Raw genomic sequence first — 15,855 nt, forward strand, 5'->3', positions numbered from 1 at the left:
ATCACTGTCATTTAGAATAGATACAACTGGATTGTGTTCTGTTGTCTTTCATTAATGATATAAAAGCATTTTAATTAAATTGAGGGCAAGGTAAACAGAATTCAAAAGGTTATTTTATTACCCTTAAGATTATTACAAAAGCGTGCATTATCAGGGAATCTGTATGTTCACCAAAGCAAATACCAATAATAACAATTAAAAATGAAACATTAAAAAAGTATACTCAGCTACACCAAACACAGCTTGTATATGTCATGGTATACCTTGAGGACTTTTAAATTTTTAAAGGCTCAGTTTATCTTTTGTGTTAACCATCATTATCAGGTTATCTCATTTGTAACATCTGAAGGAGAACCAGTTGTTTTTTATTTTTGAAACATCTCCTTTCTTCAACCACAGGTGGTAAGCCTCTTGCAGGATGCTGAGTAAAATATGATTCCCTGTCCTGACAGTTATATAGATCTGGAATCAATCTTCATTCACTCATTATTTTTAGAACTCAAAGCAAAACTAAATAACCGAAGCTGTGATATTCAAGATGCAAAGGCTGTTTAATTTGAAAAAAATCTGGCTCTTTTTAAAGAAGCAACCTGCTGACCAAGGGAAAAAAAGCCAGATTCAGCAGAATGCTTTTCCTGCTTGAGACATTTAAAACAAAACTAACCTCGAGATGATATAGGAAGAGTACAATTAGTTGTCCATTTTTAAATGCCAGAGTGCTTAGAATGGATTAGATATTGTCTTTTAAGTGGCAGCACATGGATTCTTCATGAACATGATTGGTTACGCATGAAGCTGAAAGGTTATTATGACTGATATATTTGACTGCAAAAAATAATTGAAAAGCATGTGGTAGTTAGCAAACCAATTGACTTAATGCCTATCAATCCCATAAAGACGTAATGAATACAATTTTTAATGTAGCCCAAGTGTTAAATACTAAGAGCAATTTAAAAAAGCCTAGCAACGTAGCAGTCTATGATACATGGGCTCATGCTCAGTGTAATTTGGTCATAATAAACCATGCATAGATACTTTCTATGGGATATGCAGTTAAACAGTGTGATATTTAGATATCATAAAGTCATTGATATCTACGGTATACTATAAACTTTTAAGTGATAGTGCAGCCACAAAAATGTGAATACTCCCAAACATTTAATCTTTATTTCAACTAAATGTGCAAAGGCAAGGTACTGTAAAAGCACCAATTGGAATTCTATTATGAAAGTCTTCCAAACCAGATAAGCCTCTGCAACATGATTTCTGTGTGTTTCCTGGAGCAATTAGATCTCAACAAGAATGGTAGCAAAAGTGTCTTTTTATTAATAGTTTCTCAATGATTTAAAATCACTTAATTAAGAAAAGTAATTAACCCTCCATTAAGAGGGAACACTACTGATGTGAATGTATAATAAATGAGATGGTTTTTGTGCTTTTTTTCCTCACACTTAAGTGGTGCTAAGAGTTTCCAGTGCATTTATTTATTTTCTTTAGAGTAGAGTACTTTAGTGAAGTACTGGCAGAATTAAATCAATGACAGAATACCTTGCCATCAAGCGAAATGTTTTTTAAACAGTTTAATACAATAAAATGTTGTCAGGTTGTCTTCCCAGCTAGAGATTTAAGGAATACCTTTCCTTTAAGATAAGGTGTTTATTGCCTGTGGCATCTTGCCAAATTTCCATTTCAATGCTCAGTGTCAGCCTGTTTGCTTCATGTTGAGATTGACCTTGATGTTTCCAATTCTAATGGACTCAGACATTCATTGAGACTGAACCAGTTAGATGAAGAAGGGCTTTTAAGTATACTAGAGATGTTAATTTACTTTTTTAAAACCTACAAATAACACAGTATTTCTAATTTATTTCTTTCTACCCCTTAAAGTGGAATTAACCTCTAATTGTTTCTTGCGGCCTGCACACTGACACAGGTCTCCACTTACAACTACACAGTATTGTGTTACATTTTTTCCACTGGGCTTAGCTATTGTGTTGTACTCTTTCCCCATAGCTATGGAAATCTCAAAACTCAGTGGTTACACCAGAACATAAAAAATGTTTCAAAAGAGAATAGTGTATGTTAATTGGTCCATCGTCCTCATTTGGTGGCTGGTAGCTTCTTGATCCCAAGATCCCATTCAGGTGTTTCTCGAAGGATCTCAGGATATTAACAACATTACTGTGCAATTGGATCCTCCTTCCAACCAGATTCTAAGAAAAAAAGGAGCAGAAAAGAGATTTTAGAATTGCTTAGGACACAAAAATGTGTTCCAATACAAGCAGAATTGTTAAAATAATAATAGAAGATAATAAATAGTAAACGTGATAACTTCTGAAATCTGAAGTTAAAAGCTTTAGGAATGCAAGGTAATGTGTACACATGGGTTGAGACTTGCTTAGCAAACAGGAAGTAGCACATTGCATCTTAAGGGACAGCACCTCTGTTAGGACAAGTGGAAGGACTGGCGCACCCTTCTGGACCTGTTTTAGGCCCATTGCTTTTCCTGGTGTGTATCATTGATTCAGGTTCTCATCTAAATTTGCAGGTGATGAAAAAATAGACAGAGTGGAAAACATGGAAACAGTAGTAAGGGAATTACAAATGGGAGCTTGGCAATTGAAATCTAATATTGATATCATGAATAGGGTGGCATGGTGGCTGAGTGGTTAGCATTGCCGCCTTGCAGTGCTGGGGCTTTGGGCTCAATGTGGGACCTGGAGTGCTGTCTGTGTGGAGTTTGTATGTTCTCCTTGTGTTTGTATGGCTTTCCTCTGGGTGCTATGGTTTCCTCCCACAGTCCAACTTGAATGAGTTAATTGACTTCTGAAAAAACTGGCCCTGGTGCAAGTGTGTACATGTTTGTGTTTGTGTCTGTGTGTGCCCTGTGATGGACTGGTGTCCTGTTAAGGGTGTATCCTGGCTTGCACCCAGTGCTTGCTGGGATAGGCTCTGGCTCCCCCACGACCCTAAATAGGAAGGAGTAGTTAGAAAATGGATGGATAAGTCTGAATAGATCCACAAAGGAAGCAGAAACACACACTACGTACATGGCTTGGGTGATCTGGAGGTGTAGGAAGCTGTGCATGGACTGTCTTTGAGTGTCTGTGTATATTATTAGTATATGTCCTCATCAAAAGTGAGACTCGATAAAAAGCAAACAGAATGCTTGGGTATATAGAAGGAAGAGTGAAACAGGGAAAATAAGCTTTAGATTTATAATGCACTTGTAAGCCCTCTTTTAAAACATTACATTTAGTTTTGGTGACCTGATCACAAACAGGATATTATAGCCTTAAAAATGTTACAGCCAAAGAGAAGCAATATACAAATATAGATGAGACCAAACCAGGGGAAAGAGACTGTTTCACGTACTGTGTTGAAATAAAAATGCATGACCTGTAACTGGACAACTAAAAAACATTGAAGATAGAGAATGAGAAATACTTATTTACACTAACCATGGTGGGTGTCTGCAACAGGCATACCAGCCAGGTGGTTCAGATCTCCACTCTCTGGGCTCTGTCTAGTGACAGCAGCATTAAGACGCAGATCAATTTAGCTATTAAACTAATAAACAAACAAGGAGGGCTGACAGCCCACTTGCAGCCTTTCTTATGTGCTTTAGTACAAACCTTTAAATAAACATGTCCTTCCTTTTCGCAGTCATAAACGATCTCTCTCTGTGGTCCCATGTTTTAGAAGAAAACAGAAGTTTATGAAAAGGTGGTTATGAGGATGTGCACATTATGCACAAGGCTTCTTTTAAATAAACTTACTGTAAACTTGTCAATATCATTACACAAAACATAGCTATAAGTGTACTAATATAATGTTAAATACCTTTATTAACAGCTTTATTATTTATTTCACTGTGCTGGTCCTGAAGTACAGCTCAAGGTGGAATTTATCCCTTTAGGATTTCAGACTCTTGTAAAAATGCCCCTCATAGTCTCTTTGGTTCATACTGTATGCTTTCCTAGCAATAGCAATTGTAGCAATATTAATTTTTTAACATGGTGATCTAGGCTGTATACAGATACAATGTAAATTGTGTAACATTAACCATCCATTATCAGAAAGTTCCTCATTCCACTACTAAGGGCCACTACAACTGGAGTCTGACTGCAGATAGCCTGGATTGGACATCAGTCCATTGCAGGGCACACATGTACACACAGGGGCAAGGGAGAGAAACCATTCAAGCTCACTAGTATGTACTGGGAAAGATTAGAAAAAAACTAAAGAACCATGTGAAAACCCATATGAATGCTGGGAGAACATGCAAAATCAACACAGAAGTCCAGAACTGAACCTGGGATATGAGAGCTGTGAGTCAGAGGAACACCAACCACGATACCACTCATGTTAAGCTTTAATCTTAAGGACTCTGTTACTTTTTGGGGGTGCAAAATGCCTAACATTCATTTTGAAAAAAAGTAAACTGTAAACTGTTTTGAAAAAAGTAAAAAGTAAACTGTAAGTAATACATCTATCACTCCCACACACGTCAGTGAGTAAGAGTGTAGAGTACAATACAGTACAGCCCTGCAAAAGAGCCTGGCAGTGTAGGCTCAAGGGTAGCACCTAGTGGCAATGCTGGGGATTTGCCTTATCTAATTGTTAATGGTTTGTTATAACATTTGAATGTTAATAAAAAAAGCTATCACGTTGTTTTTTAAGACAAAAAATTGCTTTGAACATGAATCTGTTTAATTAATATAGTATTGTTGTTTTTAATGTGAAATAGTTTGGATTGGAAAAACGAAACAGGAAGGGAACATGCTAATGTTGTGCTTCTTGCAGGTGAAGCTAAAAGCAGAAGCCACAGCACTGAGCCTCTTCTCAGACATGAGAGCAAGGAAAGAGGGGGTCACCAGCCCGCCCCTAAAGAGCAACCGAAGGCTCATGAGTGGGACGGTGTGTCCGGTCAGTCAGCAGCAGCACAGCCCAACAGACTGGGGCGCACATCTGTCAGCCCGACTCTGATGCTGGGGAGTGGCGTCTCAGGTAAGGACCCCTGAGGTCTAGGAAAACACTTAAGTGAAAAACACTTATTGTAATCCACCTTAAAGACATGCCCAGGCAAGTCCATACAATTACCTAGAATCTGTTGCGATGTGACCCGAAATGTCTTCAGTCTTACCAATACACTGTTACCAACTTGAAGTTTTTAGAAGTCCCAAATGAAATTCATGTGAAACTGAGGAATTTAGTCTGTACTCAACATCCTGTCTCTTTCAAAAGGTTGCAGCAGAATGCTGTCAGAGATAACATCCCCCACCTAACTCCAATGTCATTATATCAGAAACGAAAGCTGTAGTGTATTTTGAATTGCTTGTAGTAAGTTAGAGGATTTATTAATATTATGCAGCGGATTTCACCAATACTTAGAAGTAAAAGAAGTGTTTGTTAAAGTAATTAGAAATTATTTAATGGCTCTTCTTATCATTATTTAAAGTACCTCAATTTCACGATGATTAAATTGGTGCTGCCGTGATGCTGGTTCCGCTAAACCTGTGCTTCTTCTTACAGAATCGAAAGCTGTATGCAAGCTAGGTCGGTCTGCATCCACGTCAGGGGTACCTCCTGCCTCTGTCACCCCTCTTAGGCAAGGTGGAGAAGTGCAACAGAGCCAGGTACCATCGTTAGACAGTCATGAATGAACTTGTGTGGTGAAACATGCCAGTGTCTTTCACTTGTTTGTCTGCCATCTGTCCCAGTGAGGTCCGCGTACTCTGTTATTTTCTTTGTGTGTCCTGATCTGTAAGTCTGTCTCTGTACGGCAATCCTTTTTTGTTGTTTTTCAATTGCACTTTGCCTGTTTTTTTTTTTATCAGTATCTTCCCCATTGTGTAACATTTGACAAACAAAACCTTTTGGGAAAAAAAGGGTTAAGTAAGGATACAGAGAAAGTTCCCTCTACAAAGGGAACGAAAAGCAGTTGATGACATAACAAAACATCATGGTTATCAAATGTGCCAACAGGGGGCAGCACGTCTAAAAACAATGCCGTAACGGACAAGACAGTGTGCTTCACGGAGTCATGCCTTGTCAACAAAACAATAAACATCGGGCACGCAAGAAATGCCTATAAATGCATTGTGACCATGCGACTCCTTGTTCACTGGGACACATTGAGATGGGACAGGATTGTAAAGATGCCCTTAGATTGGAAGACGTTAATGTGAATATTTAACATTACCAGTTTGCCGAGATGAAAATAAGTGCTTAATGCCTGTGTATTATGTAATATTTTACAATGTAATATTACATACTACTGATCAGCTGTAAAACTTAAACAGAAATGAATGAAGCTTTTGAACAAAGCCAAAACACTGTGAAGCTGTTCACTGCTGGTCGTCAGCAGGAATAGTTTCACCTATTTCCATCTTGGCAAAGGCACAGAAAATGTATACATTAATAAATTATCATCTTTCAATTTAAGGGATGTCTTTCAGTTTAACCCAAAAGCCCTGTGTTCACCATACCCAAATGTACACTTTTTTTAATCAGATCCTATATTCTGTTTCATCATTTTCAGAGAAAGTTCAATATCCTTCTAAACCTTTCATTTTCTGGGTGAGGGCTTGTGAATATAAAAATGAAAAGACTTGCTTTAAATATACATGAAAACATTAATTTGCTCCTTTATCTAATTTATTAGTGAGCAAATCACTTTTTCTCTATTACGTCCTGAAATATTTATGTACCTGCACATTCTTTCCTCTTTTCTTGATGTGTATATATCTTTCAAAGTGTAAACTGTACATTACGTTGTAAACATAGACATTATGCTTATATAATCAGCCCAGTTATTTGAGCCAGTTGGCGCATGGTTGTACTAAGCTGTGACTTTCTGTATGGTGTCACAAACATGGCCAACATTCTGTAATTTTCACATCTCTAAACTAGAGAATATTGCATTATTCTTCACCCCATCATACACAGTGAAAGGACACTTTGGCCTTGACTATTAAATAGTCTGAACAAAAAGAAAAACACCTAACAGTATTTTTCACTTAAATGATGCAAATACCATTTCTTTTAAACTGTAACTGTTCACAATAAAAACAGTTTACTTACAAAAGCCGAAAATAAAACTTTGTTCAAACCATGATGTTTTTACCCTTTCCTGGTGATGTCGTTCTTGTCTGTGTCTGGTGTCTGTGTTTTCAGTTCAGTTATGGTATTGTTGTTTAAATGTGTTACAACAGTCTTGCTCTGGGGCCAACCAACAATTTAACTACAAAGACAAATGAGTGTTATTCCTGAACACACCCTGAAACAAAGTTAGTAATCCCATACTCAATCAAGAAAAACACAAATGCATTTACTTTTCATTGATCACTATAGAGAATATATGCAGTACATAATTATTCAATGTTCAAAAGGCTACTTGAATTCACCCCACTTAATATACACTTAATAGTATCTGCATCCAGTGTACGGCATCTACAGGATATTTCTTTATATCAAACATTTCATACAGATTTTCAAAACAGGGGACTAATGAACAAACATCAATATGATGTTCATTGATAGTAGAAATCATCCATTTTTGGTGTTTTGAACTTTATCATGCACAAACTACAGTACTTTTAGAATTTTCTGTCGCTACATAGAACATATTTGGTTAACTCTCGAAGAAAGAGAAATCTGAAATTGAGCATTTCAGAAAGAAAGAATGTGTTTCTTTGTCGTTGGCGGTGGCATTTGACAATCTTCCTAAAGGTTTCTTCATTCTTCTACAAGGAAAGATTGGGCTACAATGGATCATAAAGGGGTTTGACGTCTGCTCCAATATGTCTTTTGAAAAGTACATGGATTCACCACTAGAGGGGAGTCTTCTCCCAGATTTGACAATTTGGTTCAAACTTGCTGTGAAAAGAGAATTCATACAGCAGCTCATTCACATATGCATGACTAGCTTCATTAACTAGAGCTGGATCTTTATGATCCAAACAAACAAGTAATGGCTAGTAAAGGTTTCTTAAGGGGTCTGATATGACATAAAATATTGATGATGACAACATTCACATTGGAACCTAAAATGTAAGAGCACCTTCAAGAACATCTTAACAGATCCGTTTTAAAGTCCATATTTACTGGATTTTAATGCATTGTAGAAACTCCTTTTAACTATTTAATTATAGATGTCTCCAGGTTGAGGTTCTCAGTTATTCTTATAAATATATAGTTATAAGCAAACAGTAGTTGTGTTTGACAGGAAAGTCAGCTTTACTGAAATAGACAGCACTGTATTAAGCAGATACATTACAAACACGGCAAAGCAAGTTTCTCTTCTGGCTATGATTCTGTTCACTTTGAGACAGCCAATGGCTTTTCATTTCAGGATTCCTCCTCTTTCAATCCATTTTTGAGAGCTAGCCATAGTCTTCCCTGGTCCAAGCACAGTCAATTGTTAGAATCTCTGACATCTCAGTGAGAACATTCATCATGTTATTGGTAAATGTAATTTAATTGTGCTTGGAAGAACTGTACTCACAATGTTCTTTTTTTGTCTGTGCCTATTAATTAGGTTTTATTTTATGAATGCTTGCTAAACAACAATCCTGGCACAATTCCCATTGAAAGTACAAAAGAAGCACACATTAAAAAGAGATTGTTCCTTAGACAAACAGTATGGAACATTGCTGTAATAGTGTTTACGAAAATGGAAAAACAAAAAGATTCAGAAATCACTTCCTACAACAACAGATACAACCATAAAAAACAGAGGAGCCTTATTAGGAATATTATTATTAGAAAACAATTCCTTACCACATGTGTTTAAAACCTGTTTGATTATTAGCAAATGAAAACTAACTGTGCCTCTAAAACACAGCCCAGATTAAATGACAAACTCTTTAACTTCAAACTATACAATTTATACTAAACTATACTCAAAAGTATCTGCATGTCCCAAATTCCCAGATGAGCCAGTTGTTTTCAACTTTTATGGTTGTCAAAGGTTTCTTGTATTTATCCAAGGGGAATCCGCTGATGACAAAGTAAGTATCATAAATCTTTAGATACTAAACTTAACCACAATGTTACTTTCAGGACAATATCTTAGCCCCAGCCCTCAGAAACAACCATTTCATTCTGGTGCTGTACAAAACACATACAGTAAAAACGGAGAACTTCAGACTGAAAAAAACAATAATTATAACAGTTTACTTTTATGATGTATTATTAACATTCTTATTTATTGTCTTTATTAATCTCAAGGCAGAGATCACACTGATTTATCCTGCATTGTGGGAGACAGGTTTGTTTCTGTGCATGGTGTCACAAGACTGGTGTCACTTGGAGACAAGGCATCAGCAAGCTACACATTCATATTCTTTAACAATCAAATGTGATCTACAGAATGTGGCATAGGAATCAAATGGCAGTAGAGATGAATTAAAAAAGGCAATAGGGCGGATTAAATGGAGTATTAAATAGTATAAACAATTAAAGTTTAATAGTACAGTGCTTCAGGGCTTTATTGAGCAGAAAGCTCAAAGTTTATACTTAATCAATTTCTATGTTAATAAATAGTGTAGTTACTTTTTTACTTTTTATCTTTTATTAAAATGCCAATATGATTTTTATGTCGTTTCCCCCAAATCAAAAACAGCTACTGCAAACTTGTAAAAAGCTTATGTTCCATTTAATGAAAAGGTAAAACAACTTGAAAGTAAAACATCTTGAAAAATACTACTGCTTGGTGGAGCTCATATTCTAATTCCAGCAGTGCGTGAATTTTTATCCACCAATGTGTACCCATATTCGAATGTAGGATTTTTAGATGTCTACTGATTTAATATGCTGATGCAGAACATACTGTATTTATGGTTGAAACTGTGGGCTCCAGAAATTCTCCCAAAAGGAAAAACCCCTCCAAAACAAGAGAGGAACCACCAATTTGTTGGTACTATTCGAATGTCTGCTATTCAGGAAATTTAAATCTCCCTAATAAGACTTGTGATTTTGTGGTGTCTTTTTCTCTATTAACCATTTTCCAAGAAAACATTTCTAAGCCATCGCTATGGTATGGAAAACTACTAAGTTAATTTTTCATGGAAAAGTTTTGGTTGGAAAAGAGCAATGCCAATAATGTGCAGAATACAATGTATGTGTAATTCTAAAAAGCTTAGAATATGTTTCACACTTCAAAATGAGCAGCTTTATGTTTTAATGGCCATGTAGTCTTACACTCTTTTACTGGTTCATAAGTCCGTAGTGAACACAACAAACTGTATTTAAAGATGGTATATTACACTGTTCTCTGCAGGACAGTACAACATGAATACAGTATATCCCCTCTGGCACTGAATCATGACTCTCTTTCATATTGAGCCTTTGTAGCTCTTTCTCTGTTATTGTAGCAAAGGATCAAAAAGTTTTTTTTCACTCTATCTCTTGTGTGTCTGGTCATTTACTATCTCTATCTTTTTTTCTCCCTGCAAATATAACTAACTCTACACAACTCCCTTGTGGGAAAGGAAGGCAACTTCAAGAGTGGTTAAAACTGGCTTCCTGTTCCAATGCACAGGACTGCCTGAGCTTACATGAACCAAATATGTCAAAGCTATCTCTGCCGCCAATGCTCAGGCGTCATGTTAAAGGTCTATGTGTGTTAAGGAGTGAGGTGTGAGGTGACAGGAAACATTTGAGAAGAGTATGGTATTTTATGGGCATTTTAAGCAGATGTTTCCCTAACTGTTGTAGTTGTGGAATGTAGATGATGTGTCATGTAAGGTCACTGGAGTAAACCCTATACTAAACACAAAAGCTTTTCAGTCCCATATTCGCAGTGTTTCATTTCAGTTCATAATATACTGTACCCTTTGTAGTTATACATTATACAGTATAGTAGATAGGTGGAGCTGACCTATTTAAAGATATAGTATAAAATGAAATTCAGAAAAAAGATAGGCTATCATCTTTATTCTACATAGCTACAGATAATTTTACGTGAAATACTCGTACCATTTTAGCATATTTGATGACCTCTATTTTAACAGAAAAAAATATTTATGCCAACAAAACAAATTGCCAAACAGAGACCAGAATCAAATAAAAAGATTCTTAACAATTGTGTGGCAAGTGTATTGTTACAGCTATTATGCAGGTGCAGAATCTACAGTATGTGGAAGTTTTGATGCTTATGGCATAGTTTCTGGAGGGTCTGATTTACAATAGCACTAGAATTACCTCAATGAAAATTAGGTAGTTGGGTATTAGTAGAAATTAAGATCTGTGAAGGTAAAGTACTACTTCATATCTTCTCACAACAGCTTTTAACAATAACATTATAATACCAATAATATAATTTAAGTTTTTTTATCCTCATAACCTACATTTTTAAAATCTAAATAATGCAACTAAGAAATGTTCTTCAGAAGAAGGGTTTTTTAAGCCTACACAGATGACAGGTTTTTAAGGAACAGATCAAAATACAGATAAGTCTCATGCATTTCCAGTGACATCTGCAGTAGTTTAATTGATATGATTATCGGTGCAATTCAGTGGAATGAACTTTGACCTCCTTCTGACCAACTCTTGACCTTTATTAAGTGCTATCTCTAGTTCCAGCTGATACTTTATCTAGGCTTATATGAGCATCCAACCTTCCGTTTCTAATTCCCAAGGTTACAGTCACATTTTACTTTAGAAAGAAAAGCTAGAAAGAGAAAAAGAGAAAGAGCCTTTTATGTAAAACAAAAAATAATCATTTGCACTTCTGGAAGCATACAAATCAGTCAATCGTCATTGGTCTTTCTTTGACACAATATCCCCTCTCTTTGAAGTGAATCACTAAAGAAAACTATTGATCTGGTGGGTACCACATGTAACAAATGTTCTTTTTAAGACAGATGGGGTGGTTTTTTAAAACATTTGATTGACAGTAAACCAGGCTACGCTAGCCAAGGTTCATGTTGTGAAAGGGAGGTTTTTTGATGGCAGAAGGCCTTTCTCATTTTATTTTCCTTTTAAAAGGTTTGAACATTTTGAAACCCATTTCAATGTAAAGAGTTCTTGTTTAAACATCTTGTTTAAAGAACATTAAAAGAAATATATACTATAAATATACACAAACACAAGTACATTCCACATACACATCTAATGTATCCCTTCTTCATATTTAGCAAATAAAATATTACCACACATTGTGCAACCCCAAAGTATTACAAGTAAAATTATTGTATTTCCAATACTTCATTCCATTCCCCATTGTTAACAATTTCCCATCTCTGGAATTTAAACATTATGCTGAATGACAATAGGATATAGGCAATGCTGCAGCAGCTGCGCTCAACATAATATAAGATTGTTGAATATAACCACCATCATCTGATACAGAGGAATTGAAGCTGTAAATGTATGTCTACTCCCAGAAGATTTTTGTGATGAGTAGCTGCACAAGAAACATTAAGATTCGGTGCAGTTCAGTTGCTATATGCATTACTAAACAAATATGTCACAAAACTAAAATCCTAGCTGTGTGCATTACCATGCGAAATGGAAACAAATAATTCAGCTAATTTAACAAAAAAATAAATCTGGCTAATGTCTAAGGAAGCTAAATTTACCAGTAGGCTGCATCTGAGAATTAAAAACACAAAGCTCTATCTCACAAGATCATTGTACTATAGTTTTCCTCTGTTCTACAGGATTTGTTGACTGCAAACCTCTTGAGTTTAACCAGCATAAAAATGAGCATTGCCCCGAGGCAAAATAACTTAGCCTGCCTGTGCTTTGATGAACTGCTGATATATATATATATCTTAAAATGTGTTTCTAAGAACAAATAATGTATTTGGTATAGCCTAATTTAAAAAAGTCATTTTCAGTTCATGAAATTGTTTATCACAATAAATAGAATGGGCACAGGGTTTCTAAATACATTTAATCATAAATACTGTGAATTAGTTCAGGTGGGTAGCTGCATCAGCATGCTCCTGGATACTCGTGTGGCACCCAAAGAAGGCTCCACAGTAGAAACATTGTGTTTGCTTTCTTCTCTTTTCAGCATGGATTTAAACCTATTACTTGTTCCAATACTGTGAATTGTTTTGTGCCACCTGACTATTAACATATAACTAACTTATAGATTTTTTCTAACTTTCTAACTTATAGATTCTGAATATAATAATATATTCAACTAAAACTAGTCGTTTGTTTCTCATAGATCACTACATTTATCAGCACAGCCTTTTAGAGTGATCCATGTGACTATTCTGCTCAAGATATCAAATAAAATTCTCCAGTCATTTTACAAAATCTACAGATAACTTGTATTCTTTGTGGAATTTGGTGAATTGACTGTATGAAGTATTTTAGTTTAACCAAAGTAAAAATTGTAACCAGCGAACCATTCTTCCAGTCTTCCAGATGTCTATGATATTATGATCTAAGCCTTTCCAAATGTAATGGGCTGAGTGACTGTGACCATATTAAAGAAGTGATTGCAGCCTCTTGAAGCTTAGATTTTGTAGAAGTCTCAAACGCAGCAGAGCTCGCTACTGTCTGGGCAGTGGAGCTACAGTATGGGGCTCTGAGCCTGTGATCGATTCTCAATAGGGACAGAGCAAAGCTGCATCAGTCACACAAAGATCCCTGACTTCACACTCCTGTTCACACCCAGAATTTGAATATAAATTGTAGGTTAGTGTGGACTGCTGGAGCAGCGTGACTCTTTGTGCTCATTCACAGTCTTCAGCATTTTTTTTGTGCTTTGGTGATTCTACAAACTTTTTCCCTACTAGGTAACACAAATGCAATGGGTTTATGGCGACAACACCATGATGGACATGATTGAGAAGAAGCGTTGTCTCTGCAAGGAGATCAAAGCCAGACAGAAAACAGATAAGGGGCTGTGCAAGCAGGACAGCATGCCCATTCTGCCAAGCTGGAGGAAGAACAACGGGACAAAGAAAGACAGCCCTCCTCCTTACTCCACACAAACCACTGTGTTCTGGGACACGGCCATTTGACAAGGCCCCAGAGAGGAACAGTCCCCTCCTCTTGACATGGCTTAGCCTGCGCAGTGATGTGAAAAGGGTGACAGAGTCATAACCAAGACTAACCAACTACTCCTGGATTGTCTGCTGAGGCCACATGGAAGACAGCTGGACTTGTCCAAATGTAGCAAATGTATATCTGAGGGTTCAGATTATCATGTTTTCTTATTACTGTTTATATTGCTTATTTTTCTATCTAAATAATATCTTAATATTAAATCAGCTTAGTCTTAATTAGATATTTTCTAAACAAAGATTAAAACCAACAAAAAACAATGTAGATGTAGAGTGGCCCTATGGTTTTGTTTATCAGCCTTGTTTTAGCTGTATTTATGTTGTAAGATGCCCATATGTATCAATACGGTCATTAACATTTTATTAATACTCTGAGCCACTTAAGTGAGCACTTCATTTTGTCTTTTGTACAAGAATCTCAAAATTAATTTTCCTACAATGATGTTTAAAAATAATAATAATATTTTAAATGGAATATATTTTGGCATCTTGGATGAAGATGTTATTTTAACATTTTAAATCTGTGAGACAGCTTGTATTTTACTGAGACAAATCAACTGATGGATTTACAAGGTGATGTTTTAGTATGCAAGTGAAAACTCTTCGCTGTCTGGTTCCATTGATTCAAGTTCTTTTGTGGCTTGCAAGGAAGTGTGTGGAATATGGGATAAAACTTCACTTGATTCACTACCTGTTATAGATAGCAGGTAGTTTTATTATCCTTGTTGTCCTATACAAATGAAAAGCATAAATATTATTGCTTTCCAATGGCCTTGCTTCTATTACAACTTTTAAGAGATGTGCACATGTTAAATGCTGAAGAGTTAAAGCACTGTGTTGCTGGGTAAAATGACATTTACAGGGTTAAGGTTAAACAAAAACAAGTTTCAGGTGGCTTATGAACATCATACAAATGGAACACTTTACACATACTGTATATATATATGCAGAAGCAATGCAGTGTAACACTGTATTGGTTCCATTGTTAACACTGCTTTCATGTAAAAGCCAACTGAATCTTGTTTCACCAGTTTCCATCTTCGAATTAGATACAATTTTCCATGATTCTCAAAACTGTGGCTACCACAAGGAACAGCCAGGGTAGAGGCCCCTGTGACAGTTCATGCTCTTTGCTCTGTGTACTGTATAAACCAAATGATGAGGAACTCTTGTCACATGGTAGAAACAAAACATGGCTTTGCTTGGGCTAGGTTCAATTTAAGTTACAGCGTTACTAAGAACATGGATAAGGCAAAGGGAAAATATTTACCAATTTCATCGGTCAAACTCTGTATTCAAAAATCAGTGAAAAATTGTATACACTTAAGTGTATGTTGTAGTGAACTGGTTTGATGGCAGTATAAACACAGTTGAATCTTCCCTGTTTTTGAATGTTCCATAAATGAGAGAGGCCAAAAGATCAAATGACTGCAGAAAGTGGAGAAATGTTATAATCCTAGCCTTTAAGTTATTGGAGATAGTATTAAACCTAAGCAAAACAAGACATTATCTAGAGCGTAAGTGCATTCATCAGAAATTTGTGAACTAACTTAAATATTAGGTGTATTTTGCATGACAAAACAAATATTATTACACTTCATGCTCCGTCAATTTGTTTAAATCGTTACTCCAAGAAAAACATTAATGTTCTCCATATTAATATCTTTCATTATTTGTTATACTTCGGCTTTTTAATTTCTTTCTTAATGATAACCAAGTAAACTGTTCAGGTTTCTTATGGCTGTAACATTTAATCACTAAAAATGTACAAGTTGTCTAGAAAAGAGATTTTAAGGCAGACATTTGGTGTTATGGCATCTTT

The 15,855-nt window shown here is 35.9% G+C and overlaps 1 protein-coding gene across 1 annotated transcript in view; it reads left to right on the plus strand.

Moving 5' to 3' along the window:
- nyap2a (neuronal tyrosine-phosphorylated phosphoinositide-3-kinase adaptor 2a) overlaps nt 1–14,010 on the plus strand; it is a 48,392-nt gene extending 34,382 nt beyond the window's left edge. Inside the window, exons 4-6 of the mRNA XM_088914189.1 lie at nt 4,807–5,010; nt 5,536–5,639; nt 13,764–14,010. Of these exons, the coding sequence (XP_088770315.1) occupies nt 4,807–5,010; nt 5,536–5,639; nt 13,764–13,991 (536 nt within the window). The 3' untranslated portion in view covers nt 13,992–14,010. The remainder of the gene's footprint in view (nt 1–4,806; nt 5,011–5,535; nt 5,640–13,763) is intronic.
- Nucleotides 14,011–15,855: the final 1,845 nt, after the last annotated feature.

The sequence above is a fragment of the Atractosteus spatula genome, chromosome 4 (genome assembly GCF_055471065.1).
Source record: "Atractosteus spatula isolate fAtrSpa1 chromosome 4, fAtrSpa1.hap1, whole genome shotgun sequence".
NCBI lineage: Eukaryota > Metazoa > Chordata > Actinopteri > Semionotiformes > Lepisosteidae > Atractosteus > Atractosteus spatula.